Source organism: Amblyomma maculatum, chromosome 1, assembly GCF_055883805.1.
Source record: "Amblyomma maculatum isolate TAMU_Amacu chromosome 1, ASM5588380v1, whole genome shotgun sequence".
NCBI classification, from domain to species: Eukaryota; Metazoa; Arthropoda; class Arachnida; order Ixodida; family Ixodidae; genus Amblyomma; species Amblyomma maculatum.
The window spans coordinates 15047269-15061348 of record NC_139344.1 but is presented as its reverse complement, the minus strand read 5'-3'; the positions used below and the strand labels follow the sequence as shown (position 1 = coordinate 15061348).

The 14080-nt window shown below is 43.6% G+C and overlaps 1 protein-coding gene across 2 annotated transcripts in view; it reads left to right on the top strand.

Moving 5' to 3' along the window:
* LOC146201809 (uncharacterized) overlaps positions 1–14080 on the top strand; it is a 92517-nt gene that overhangs the window by 53950 nt on the left and 24487 nt on the right. For both annotated transcript variants that reach the window (XM_084587769.1, XM_084587768.1), the window contains exons 12-14: positions 3086–3258; positions 4577–4630; positions 10317–10392. In XM_084587769.1, the coding sequence (XP_084443895.1) occupies positions 3086–3258; positions 4577–4630; positions 10317–10392 (303 nt within the window). The remainder of the gene's footprint in view (positions 1–3085; positions 3259–4576; positions 4631–10316; positions 10393–14080) is intronic.

Sequence of the window (14080 nt, the reverse complement as noted above, 5' to 3'; positions counted from 1 at the left end):
TCTCAAGAAAACTTGAGCATCCCCTAAGTTTTTTTTCTACTTCCATTTCAGTCATTTGGCATTAAGTGGGTACTATAGTCGAGGTGCCTATTTTTTATTTATATTGCACCTATTAAGATTTATTTACAGCCTAAATGCCTGCTTGTTTTGGGGTTCTTTATTTCTCAGATTTTCGAGCCTTATGATGACTGATGGCATTAGGATGTGATGAATGGTGAGGAACAGTAAAATATTTGCATGCAAGGTTTGCTTTTGGTCATTAATGTGTTCTGTGTAAATGTGTCTGTCTTTCACTGAAACTATTAGTATTTCAGTATTTGAATAGCTCACAAATATTTAATCCTATTTGCAGCCAATTTTTGTTACTCTTATCTGCTTAAAGAAAAAAAATATTCAGGCATATTTGGGGAAAACATCAAATGCTAGGAATAAAATGGAAAATGGTGGTACAGTAAAATCCTGCTATAGTAAACTCTGATATAGTAAAAACTTGGATATAGTAAAGTGAAACTGAAGTCCCAGTTCATCTTCCGTAAACAACTGTACATTTTTCCTCCTTTATAGTAAAGACATTTTCGGTAAAAATCGGTTATAGTAAAGTGCGCCTGGCTGCTGTGAGGACTCTCACAATATGACATCGCCGCCTGCACGCTATTTAGAATCGCGAGGAAAATATTTTTTTTTTCTTTTTTGTTGAAAACAGAAAAGCAACTCCAAGTGTCCTTTTAAGTAGCTTTACCACCAGGTTTAGCATGCAGGAGAAGCCTACTTTACGGAGACGCCGTGATGAAAAGCACGCAGCGCGTAGAAAAAGAATAAATAAAGCTTTCTACAGACATGGAAGGAGGCGGCGCAGTCCTATATGAAAGTAAGGGAGGTTAAAAGTGCAGCAAGAAATAAGAAAGGGGAAGGAATGGGCAAACATTCACAGCACTGTGCAGCACAAAGCACGAGGCAGTGGAGGCAGGAAGTGGAGATGCAGCATGTGTGGTCTTGCAGCACTTGACTGCCATGCTTATTTATCATTTATTGCCTTTTAAAAGACAGAAACAGCTAAAAGTGACACCTTGTTAAATTCAAGGCTTTGATTTTCACATGAAATCAAACTTGGTTGTATTCATAGCCACGTTGTCCTCATGCTTAAGAGGTACTTCCACAAGATGTAAAAAATTTTTATAATTGAAAAAAAATTGCACGAAGAGATGATAAGAAAGAGATGAAAGCCAACTTAAATCTCATTACAAGAGACACTGTTACAAGAGACACTTGAAAATGGTTTGGTTGGTTTTCCTATGTCTGCCATGTTAATAACATTGCATACAAAAGACATGGTTACGAGAGAGACTCGGTTACTAAGGACAACTTTTTCAGGTCCCTGGAATAAATTCTTCACTATTTAGAAGAGACACAACCCAGGCGTGCTCATACAATACAGCTGAAGCACACCAACTCATAAATGATGCACTTCGGATTCCCTTAGCTAAATTCTGTTCCATATCAGCATCCTTTTTGTTGTATATGTCAGGAACTGAGAATGAGTGCTTCCCCATTATTGGGAAGTCAAAACGACCCCGTTGTTTCAACCACTGGCATCGCATTACTGTCACCTTCGAAGCAAATCAAAATGCATGAATGACATTCAGCATATTTAACTCCTCGCTGTTAAAATTTGATCACAAGATGAAAGCTCAGAATCCCGATGCCTTCTTCTTTGTGGACAATGCTTCTTGCAGCACCAAAGTTCTCGTGCTCAAAGCCACCGAAGTTATTTTTTCCCTCCAAACTCCACACCCTACTTTCAACCAATAGACAAAAGCATTATGCACTCTGTCAAGTTGCTGTACAAAACAAGGTTGGTAGAATGCCTGTTGCTTGACAGGCAGCAAGACTGTACAATAGTAATTGATGCGAAGTTTGTTGTTCAGGTGATTTCAGGTGTCTGGAGTGGCCTGAGAAGTGAAGCTGTGAAAAATTGTTTCATAAAGCAGGCTTTGAATGTTATGACATGATGTAAGAGGGCCTATATATGGATACTGTGGAAAGCTTTCTTGCAGATGAAGCTTGGGCGAGCATCCAAGAGACTGCTGAGGTACCAGAATCTGTTTAGGAATTCGTTATCTGCAGATGCAGATACGAATTGTGCTTGTGTGCTTCCGAATTGTGAGTTGTGTGCTTCCGAAGAGCTTACAGACGGTGCAATTATCGCGCAAGTAAATGGCACGTGCCATAGAGGATGACTACGAGGTCATTTCAGAGGAAAAGTGTCAACATCTGAGGGTGACGAGCATGTAAAAGTGCTTCGAAGGTATTAGAGCAACAGGAAGGCTTGCAAAGTGAAGTGCTTTACTACCAAAATTTGGAAAGGAACACACTCCGCACTCACAAAAATATGCACTAGTATGAATTACTTCTTTAAGCTTTCCTGGACAATTCCCTGTTAATGCGTGTGAATGCATTTATATGCTGATGTGCAATAAACTGATCAACACAGTGCTTTTAAAATTTTTGGTTACAAGAGACATCCTTTTCAGGTCCCTTGAGTGTCTCTTGTAACGAGGTTTTACTGTATTTCAGTGTTGTTTTCATTAAGCAACAAGACGTATTCAGTAGGTGGCCATTTAACTACCAGACAGCATCTTCAGGACCATGTCATCACTAACAACTGATATAGTAAAGACCCTGATATAGTAAAGATTTTTGCTGGTCCCAGTGACTTTACTATAAAGGGGTTCTCCTGTACTACCAATTATTAAGGAGCTCTAAGAGAAGCAGTGATCATAGTGGATGACAGCAGTGCACTAGACTTTATTTAGGGAGAAAAAAATTGAGTGTCCTCAAATAGGAAGACAAAATCTGTTTGCTTTGCAATTATTCCAGTTTCAGGATTTTCTTTTTGTTTTTGCTGTTGATGGATCACATATACTGTCTGTTGTCAGGCCATTTATGCTTTTCTGCATCTGCAGTGGTTGAGGAATTTTACTGAAATGTTCTGGGCAAACAGAGAAAATTTAGGTAACACAAAACGAGTAACTGGCTAGACACCCTGGATATTGTCATGTGCTTAATTATGTGGGACTGCTTTCAGGACAAGACATTCATTATTTCATCTGCCTGATCAGCCATGGGGCCCAAGTACTGGCCAGCCAGATGCTGTCCACAGCAGACAATGCTGGCACTAATGCTCTCAGCTTCAGCAACCACATGACTTTTCGGGATCTACGAGCTGACTTTGCTGTCAAGGTGCACGTCTATGCCCTGGTAAGCTTACACCTGCATCACATCTGCAACAAAGCTGCCTTCAGGGGGACATTTTGTTTGTCACTTTCAACTAGTATGCTAACATATTTAATGAAAGTATTCACCTGTAGGAAGGAGGAGGAGGTTATTAGGAGAGAAAAGGAAAGGCACAATGACCGTTTCAGTTGAGTGAGCACCAAAATTGTGAATGAAGAAAGGCATAAGGCGAGGATAGATAGTACAACCTTTATCAAAAGCGAGGAGCCCACAGAGTTTTTTTTTTTTTTCTGCCTGATGTGTGGTCTATTATGCATCACTAGCCTTACGAAGATCAGAGGAACTCTCCTCCTTACCCCTCCTGTCGTTATGAATTCGATGGTGCTGAAAAAGGAGCACTAAAGGCTTAGAAGCAAACCATTTAGGCTTTTTTATTTTTTGCAAAATGTTGCATGGCCTATTTATATTTTAGGTTCCGTGTGGGTAAATATCCCTAAACATCCCTAAATATAGGAACACGTATACACTCTGCACTTATTTTGAAGTATAAACCCTGTAAGAGTGAAGTAAAATCACCCCTGCAGTGCTTAAACGAAAAAATGTTTTGATCCCAAGCCAAAGTATAAGCTTTTATTTTTTTTTATACTCTTGGGACCTGATGCGTGCAGTCCAAGCCTTTGAAATTTTATCCCTTTTGGGATTATTGAACTGTTACTCATCATTCTTGGTGTTTGTGTTGTAAATACAATCGTGCTTTTACCACTCTGTGTTTTTGTTGGTTAGGAACAGTTCTAAAGGCTGCTTATGGATATAAAGAAACAGTAACTGTAGAGAAAAAAATTTATATCTTCAGCACTATCCGCATAGTCCTTCATATCCGTTTTAGGCAGGTGCACTAAGATTTACTCGTGTACTTTTAAGAATAGCGTCTAAAAACATTTTAGGGAATGCACCAGAGAAAATTCTGGTAATTGCATATCACAAATATTTCATACTATGGAAAGAGAATATGTCTGTATCGTTGAAGTTGTCCATGACATTTTAAGGAAGATTTGCATTGTTAGATCTACGGGAAAAAGCTTTTGTAGTGTTTGAGGCATGGTATATAATGTTTGGCAGAGCTCAGCTTGTTTGAACACTTTTTAAGTGAGTCTTAAATACTTAGCTGTTAATTTTTGTGGACGTTTGCTTTCTTTCTGAATTGTTACTTAAACTTTCTTGCAGAGCCAAGCACATTTTGAATCATCTGTATGACTGAGTGGAAGCATTACTGTGCTTATCTGACAGCAAAGCAAGAGTGGTACGTTGGAGTATATTAATGAGTATTTTACATTTCTTGCAGCAAACAAAAAAGGAAACGCTACCACATCATCGCAAGTACCGCATTGGCGGAAAGGTATGTTTGACTCTTCTGTCTAGTGCTTTGATATTAGACCAGTGTGTGTCAGAATTGCCCTCAGCAGTAGCTCAATGGCATTGGAATTTGGCTGTTGACGCCAACTGGTGGTTTCATATTTCGATGTTGAGCCTGTGTTGTGCTAGTGACAAAATATCAAAATGTGCATGTTCTGAGTAATGTGAGTGCGTGGGAAATAACCCATGGTAACTGGTATTTATTTCTTACTGTTAGCTTTAGCATCTCTCTTGGCTTACATGCAGATGTGAGATGTCAAATCTGACATATCATATTTGTTTCTACTTTCTTTCTCTCTCTATTTTTTTTTTTTTTTTTTTTTTTCAGTTCAGTTTAGTAGTTTTTGTTTTTGCAGCTGTTACTAGATGATTTTCTTGGCTAAACTATTCGGCTTGAATATGTACTAGGGTCCATTTACAAGGTAGCAGACTTGATTGGCTTGCCTCATTACACATCTATAACTGTACAGAGCAGGAGCCAGCATAGGCACAAGTTGCACGTTTGTTTCAACTGACGCAGTCTGAGATTGCTGTGGCTGTTTTTCATGGCAAAAGGTATGGACGGGTGGGGAACAGCCGCATCATATGCGCCATTTTGATACAAATACAACTTCCTGTGCCATGCTGTGCCAAAAAAGCATTAAGTTGCCTGAAATTGCACTGAAAGTGTCAGGCAGACACAGCATAACATTGTTTTTTTTTTTGCCTCGCGTGTCGCAGCTTCCATGAGGTGTCCGAACATTCAAAGTGGTTTGAGATAGCTATTGCCATTCCATTCGTACCACACTTGTATATATTGTCAGTGCAGATATTCAGGCAGTAATGAGATTTTTTGTATGTCTTGACTCATGGCTAGCCATCGCTGATTCCTAATGACATTTACAGGTACCAGTATTTCACAGCAGTCAGTCAGTCGCTCTTCTTTTATGGAAACCATATGCGCATTAATTCTAGTTAGGCAAGAAAGCGAGGCTTTGATGTCATTGAGGACCAGCGTGGTGGCACCAGCAGGTGAGATGTGATGCAGCGTGGCATGTGTGTCACAGTGTCGGGTCAAGGCGTAATTTACGAGTAGCGATGAATGGCAAAGGTGAACAAGTGCCAGTGCTGTGCCGGTGTGGTGCCGGTGCTGCGATCATTCTCGATCAGTGTATCATGAGAGATGCGGCATCTGCGGAACACGTCTCAGAACGTCGCGTAATGAGCAAAACACGTACAGGTATGCTCTTGTGTTTGATTCGCGGCGACCTCTTGTTTAATCCTACATGTGTTTTGTAAAATTATGTTAATTTGACCTTTGTTAATTCGGTCTAGGAGTGTGGTCTAGGCCCACGTAAGTCTGTGCGGTCAGATGCTTGTTAATTTAGGCCTGAGCGGGCTCTTACCGGTTACTTCTAGTTAGGCAAGAAAGCGAGGCTTTGATGTCATTGAGGACCAGCGTGGTGGCACCAGCAGGTGAGATGTGATGCAGCGTGGCATGTGTGTCACAGTGTCGGGTCAAGGCGTAATTTACGAGTAGCGATGAATGGCAAAGGTGAACAAGTGCCAGTGCTGTGCCGGTGTGGTGCCGGTGCTGAGATCATTCTCGATCAGTGTATCATGAGAGATGCGGCATCTGCGGAACACGTCTCGGAACGTCGCGTAATGAGCAAAACACGTACAGGTATGCTCTTGTGTTTGTTTCGCGGCGACCTCTTGTTTAATCCTACATGTGTTTTGTAAAATTATGTTAATTTGACCTTTGTTAATTCGGTCTAGGAGTGTGGTCTAGGCCCACGTAAGTCTGTGCGGTCAGATGCTTGTTAATTTAGGCCTGAGCGGGCTCTTACCGGTTACTTCGGACTGGGGTGTAGGAGGGTGGTCACTGAAGCAGCCAGCGATCACTACAATAGCCCTCCCAAATCTGAATTTGATGGAACAGCAGTGCACGTGCACTTCATGTGTGCTATGGCAACACAACAACGATCGGAGTCTGCTATTTCTGAATTACAGCTCAGTGGCATAGTTTCGTTTTTCCTAACGTCACACCGACCCGCGGCCGCTAACAGGCGCATGCATTGGCCAGCTGTGCCATTTCAAGCGCTGCTTGGTGCTTCACTGCATCACTGGTCTTTTATTTTAAAGCAAAAGCTTTACTGGCCTGTCAAGCCAAGGCCATCGGCACTGGGAATTTGACCTCGGGTATGGAGCCAGCGACGCTCACTTCTTCTTCTGCTGCTTTGCTTCTCGCACACCTGTCTCTTCTTCACACACCTGGCAAACTTCATTTATACCAGTACATACGTCCACAAATACAACATTGGCTGACACAATGCCACACTGCCTTCCAGTCCCCTGGCTACCCTTTCCCTCCACCTCCACCCACTGTCCATTTGTCTCGCCTTCTTGGACCTTCCCTGACAAAACATCCTGGACACCTTCATGTCGTCTAGACCTTGCTGTGGTGTCTTTGAGGTTCTCAGACAGCCATGGAGGAGTTAAAACTGCAGCAGCAAACCGTGTCTGACCATACTTGACAGAGCTTCCGCTCTGTAACTAGGTTCAGGCCTACTTGGCTTAGCAACAGAGCATAACCAAGCATAACAAAGCTTTTGCTTACATAACCGGGCTTAGCTGAGCTAAGCCACAGCCATTTATTTTGCTTGGGGATGGTGTCATGCGCTCTAATGCTCTACGAATATTTGCCTTGCTTTCATCCATGTGCTTCTTCTAGTACGCTGAAACTAGGCAGCAGTAGTCACATGCTGTCCACAGTCTGTGCAGTGATGCATTCTCAATACCTGATGAGGCCATTTCTAAGCAGGCATCCCTTCTACTGTGTTTCACTGCGAAGAGGGTTGTGGAGGCGCTTACGAATTTAAGTGAGGTTTTACAGTGACCACATGCTCTCGAGTTGCTCCAAAATGCCGATATTGCTTCTCTGAAATGATTTTATTTCTGCTCCGTAACTCCTCCAGAACACACATTTTTTTGCTCAGGGGTGGAAGTGCTGAGCCAATCATGCCACTCTGTGCCAATATGACCTGTTGCACCAAGCTGCGTATAAACAACAATTTATGCAATAATTGACCATTGCAAGTATACAACGCCGAATTTAGCCAATTATTTTTGGCTGTTATCGCCGCAGATTACATGAAAGGCTGGTGGCATGAGCATCTTTGAATTTAAATCACTAGCAGCCAATTGATTCCACCACCGTTTGTAGTAGCTATCTTTTGTCTATTTTTCTTTTATAAACCAGCGCAAAAATATTTTGAACCATTGTACTTCTAAATAATTCTGGCCAATAGGATACAGAATCAATTATCATGCAGTTTTTGGACTATTAGTGTATTTTGAGTCCCGTTATTTCAGAACTTGATTAATTTGAACTAGGAGTGCAGTCCCTGCTGATGCCCATGTACGTCTATGGCGTCAGACGCCCGTTAATTTGGACATGGGCAGGCTCGCTCTGGTGTTTGAAACGAGGTATCACATAATGCTTATGCCACACACCGCCAGTGACCGCTGAAATAGGCTTCCCCAAACCTGAATCGCATGTAATAGTTGTGTCCGCGCACATTATGCGTGCTGCGTCAGGTGCAACGATGATCGGAAGTTCGCCATTTCCGAAATAAAGCTCAATCCCATAGTTTTGGGTTCAATTTTTTTACTTGTGTTCCCGTGGCTGCGCACATCGGACTTAGCATGGGGTATCACAGCTCTTTTATTTTTGTTTTGGGATTGTATCACGGTGTTTTAATGCACACGCATATGTCCCTCGCATGCGTCCACATGGTACTTCCAGCTGCTCATGCGCAGCGCCTGAGTGCTTTGCCACAATGCTTTACCGTCTGACTGTGCACTGTAGCATCCTCAGAACACAACGGGGTGGTTTTGTGCTGAAGCAGTGATATTACTGAATTGCACAGTGAAAAGGGAATGGAGGCTTTTGCTATCTTGAAACAATCCTTCAACCGTCCGAACACTGCTAAAAGCGAAGTTCTTGACGAAACTGGAAAAGACTCGTTTTCACCTGGGTTTCATCTCAAATCCAGACAGCTGTCATGCAGGCAGGTGTTCATCAGATAAAACTATTGTGATACGAGCTGTTTTCGATAATTTTTTTGAGCCCTTTGGATAATTCGAACTTTAGGTTAATTTGAACCATTTTCTGCTTCATTGCCTAGGTCGGCACCATAAGGAGGGGCTTACTCACACGACCCACGACACTCACCTCCATTCACTCGCACTCACACTCATGCCCGCTCAAATCCAAATCCACTCACTCGCACTCACACTCATCGCCACTCACAATTACATCCACTCACTCACACTCACATTCATGCTCGCTTATGCTCACATCCACTCACTCACATTCATATTAGTGCCCACTCAGATACATACCCACGCGCTCACAATTCTGCCCTCACACGCTTACATTATCACATTCCCACTTATGATCCCCCAAGCATAGTTCACCTACTCGCTCACATTGATCCCCGTTCACTAATATTCACTAACTCACATTCATGCCTGCTCACTTTCGCATTCATGCTCTTATCCACCCACTGGAACTCATTCATGCCCCGTACACTCACTCAAACTCACAGCACTCGCACTCATGACCACTCTCATTCATATCCACTCACCAAAATTCACATACAGTCATGGGTACTCATGGTTAGTCACGTCCACTACCACTCACGTTCATATGCACTCACTCTGATTCACATACACCCGCGGCCATTCTGCTTGTCGTCTGCTCTCGTTGTATGGAGATACAGCTGGAAAATGTATAAATACATGCTTTCCATACATGCCAAACACTCAAGAAAGTATTAAAATAGCGCAGGTAGGTTTACGCGCGCTAAACAAGCATTATGCTGGACATTTTGCTGTTTGTCACTTCTGCACTTTTGGCTCAGCTGTTTAATTCAACAGTAGCCGCTTTTATCAAAAAACCAACACTTATTGTTAGGTCCCATTTTTGTCGGCACAATCATCACTTGGTATAAAAAATAAACGAAAGCTAGAGCTACGAGATCTGTCCTAAGCGATGGGTCTGGAGTCAAAGTGTGCCGCCATTTTGGAAACGAACGTGAACAAGAATCGCTCATGCTAAATGCCCGTTTCATGTGCAGTGGTTTACCCGCCAACACTGCGATCATCATTAGCCTGTGACAGGACAGAATATAGATCCAGCCTCAAACAGTTTGACCAGCGTCACTGTGCTCGCTCTGCATGCGATCACTGACTAACATCGAACACCGGGACGTCCTCTGATGTGTGGTCATGTGGGAGGAGTTGCCGCAGCAGAGGTCAAACTATTTGTTCTAGTTAAACTGCACCTTGCACTGAATCTGAAAGTGCGCTAATTGCAACATCAACACATTCCGTGTTGTTACCGCTATCACGAGCAATCCCGGATTGCCTATACAAACACCAAGCAACCCTGCATGCTGTCCTTGCATGTCGGTCGAATTGTACTCACTGCATACGCGTCGCATGTGAAGACACTGATCAAAAATCACACTGCAACATCAGAATCAACATTATTCTAATCTTAGAATAATGGCTGCCCTCTAATACTAGTCAGCATAGTGCCCATTTAAGTAATGTTGCTATTGTGTATTTTTTGTGTATTGATTCATCTATGGAGCATTCATATTCATGTGATGGCAATGCAGGATGGCAAACACAAGCTAACGCCTAAAGGGAGCAGCAAAGGGAGTGTCACCAAGTCGGCTTTGTCGCCTGCAACTGGTAAGATCATACTAATGTCATGGGTATGTATGAATGTCATGAGTGTCTTTGGACAGTTAGACCAAGATGCCTAATATTTCAGAATATACAAATTATTTAAACCCACAGCAGTGGGTTAATGACTGTGGCATTTGGCTGGTTAGTCTAAGGCCACAAAATGTGGCCATCATGGTCATTCATGATGGCTGCATTTTATTGGTGAAAATGCAAAACCCGCCCATTTTTCATCTGTCTGGTCTCGAGTGCCTGATTGTAAGCTACACCTATAAATAGATTGCTTTTTGGGGATGGCATGGACAGACATGGTCTCTTGTTTACTTATTTTTATGTGCTTGTCATCACGTGTTTTCAATCTGCTATGGTTTGTTTGCTGTACAGCCACCTCCAAACTTAACACGAATGATGGAAAGCGTGGCTTGGACTGCTGCCAGCACCACAAAGTGACAGTCATCGGGTGTGAGATAATGCTCTTAACGCGCTAACGGTGGCTTACGATGGTTGATACGCGCAGCCCGCCCGCGCGAGAGCGTGTACCAGGCGCAGCCGCGCATGCATACGGAGAAGGAGGAGGAAGAGGAACAGTTGCGTACAGATGCACGCCAAGCCGACGCTCTTCGCCAGCAGGGTTTCTCATTTTTGATTTTTTCAGTTCCCCGGCTGACAAAGAAACTCATTTGGTTGGAAACATGTTTTTTTTTTTTATCGGTTCTTTCGAAAGCGAGAAATTATGATTAACTGATAGGCTATTGCCACTGCACACCACTTCAGGTCCTGAAAAACTGTCGCCGCAAACGTTGTTATTAAAGAGCGCTTGTTGGCAGGCTCTGAAACATAAAATATATATATATGTATATATATGAACGCGGATTCGCTACTCGCAACACGTATTTTGCGGGACCCATGGCAGGCGGCGCCTCTTGTGTCGTTAAGGTGTTGGAGAGTAAACAATAATCTGAAAGCCCCAATGTCTCTGTCCATGCTGTTCAGGGAATGAAGGGTGCAGCCTTTTCGTGGAGAATCATTGATACGCGTGTACACAGGATGATCGAGTCCTCCGGGCTCCGGTTGGGGAGCTTCCCTTCCCTTTGTGACTGCTCACTTGAAAGGGGCCCATTCAGCTCTTTGGGGAGAGACATTTTAGGCAACCCTCCAACAAGGTGAACGAATGTAAACGTTGCCACCCATAATGACCATTCACTTTAGCATCGTGACGACTACACAGAATGCTACCAGTGCCGTGGTGCCTGTTTTCGGTGCGTTTTGGATGTGTTCACTACAAAGGCACAAAGCATGCCGCCTTATCTTTTGTTTCATGCCAAAAGTGGCCAGGGCAAGTTCGCTGCTGCGGCTCTGCTGTCCGAAATTTATGACCTACCTACCTTTAACGATCGCTGGTTCTTAACGACCTGGGCCATTCACCAGAATTCCTGCGGAAGTTTTCTCTCTCTCTCTCCACGAGACAAACAGCGAGAAAATGTCTGATGACTTTCCATGCAGACGGAGACATCTCTCCACAGAAACTTTTGTCTTAGTTCTACAGCCACTCTGTGCAACCCCTAGTTCAGTTATCTCTTCGAGCGAGTGTGCAGTTTTGAGCTCCCGAAGCAGGATCGCATATGAGACAAGAACGATTGACATATCTGTTATTTGAGGCCGACTCAGTTCCGCGATGGTCACCCGACAAACAGCGATTTGAGATGCGATTGATACGAGATACTTTAACAAAAAAGGGCCGGCAACCACCCTGTTACCATTTACCACAAATGTGCGAAAAAGCGCGCCATAATTTTATCATACTTTTTTGCCTCCTTTCTTAGAACGCGATGGTGGCCAGAACGTGGCAGGAGGAGGAGAGCAACGACCGCGCGCGCACACGTAAACACTCGTTGGAATGCAGAGGGAGGGGATGACAATATGCGTTTGAATGCAGCGTGGAGCAGATGACGCGGCCGCACTGCACAGAGGTTTTGCCGAGGTCTCCATGGAGGGCGCTGATGCACAGAATGATGCAGCTCCCCCGGCCCAAGTTGTCTCCTCTATGCGGCTTCGCACATCTGTGAACTCGAACGCGCTAAGCTACCATAGCTCGTGTGCCTTTTTGGAAGTACAGACATAATATCACGCGGCAGTTTTATTTGTTATCAAAGCTTACCAGCTGCTTTAGCTCACTTTTGCCTTGCTGCCTGTTTTTCTTCTCCCGGATTAAGACTCAGTATGTATGACTTCCTGTGGAATTCACTTAAAAGCGCTCGGCACTGGCCATACCATTTACAGTAAAAGCTCGTTAATTCGACATTGACGGGACTGCGAAAAATTGTCAAATTATCTGAATGTGAATGAATTACAAGTTTGCTGCAATAGGACATACCTTTATTTGGCAAAGAAATCTGTTATCGTCGTCTGCTTTTTTGGGCGAATTTGAGCGACTACGAAGGCCCTAACAGCTGCCAGGTGCTTCGTGGCACATGCACCATCAGGGATTTGTTCACAGAAGTCCTCCAGCACGGACAAGGCTTCTGCAGCTTCTTTCACCGTGCACTTCGGCATTTGGGGCAACTGCTTACAATTATCATCTTCTGACGAATCGTCGTTGTCGGCGCCTGTCACTTCTTCAATTATTTTATCCTTGATTAACTGACCAGCAACAGCGACACCATCATCGATCGACGCATAATCAGCAAGCCGCACTGTAGGGGACACAAAGGCGAGGTGCGCAGACACTGCGCGCTACCCACTCGAAAGCAGCACAGTAAACACTCTGGCAAAGCACGCAATTACCAATAAAGGTGTTGGCTTATGGTTAAATAACCGCAATCGTGGCAGCAACACGCGGAAACGATGCATGCCATTATGAGACTTGATGTCAATAGGGTTAAGCGGACGACACCAACATGACTGCTGCAATACAACAAAGCACAAAGAAAGACGGCTAACCTCTCTTCTCTCGCACTTTCTCGCGCTGCTGATGACGATGACCTACCAGCCGTACAGTAGCGCCGCTCGTGGCAGTGTTTTCTTCTTTCTTTTTTCTTTTTGCTCTCGGCACACCGACTTGGCGGGCTGCAGAGTGAGGTCAGATTAGCTGAAGCAAGGCAAAATTTGTTCGAATTAATGAGAGTTGTTCCATAGACTCCTATGTATAATTGTAGGGACCTCGCGTACACGTCGAATTATGCAATTTTGCGAATTAATGGGGGTTGAATTAACGAGTTTCACTGTATTCTTTTAGACCTGCAACGTTCGGTCGTGAGCTGCGGAAGCTTAATGCACAGTTTCTGGTTCCTGTGGCAAAGAACCTGCAATGCATGGCCCTGGCGTGTGAGGCTGCATAGGCGAGCAAAATGTGGAAAACTGCCTATGTAACGAGCCCACTGTCTACTCTACGCGGTGGTCGGGCACAGTAAAAAAAAGCAGCAAAAGTGATCTGCACACCAACTATCGTTAGTAACCCATAAACTTAACGACAGCATTTTCTCGTACCCAATGGCCATCGCTTCGCGGGGCTGATGGCAATCCAAACTACACACAATGCATATTGGCTTTGCAAAAAGTTGTTGCTGCATTCTTTTCATCCAAGAGTTTACTTTTTTTTTTTCTTTTTTTAATTGAAGCTAATTTCCCTTAATTAGCAATTACTTCCTTCAGCATAAGATAACTTCACTTCAATACCTTAAAGATTCTCGTCAGA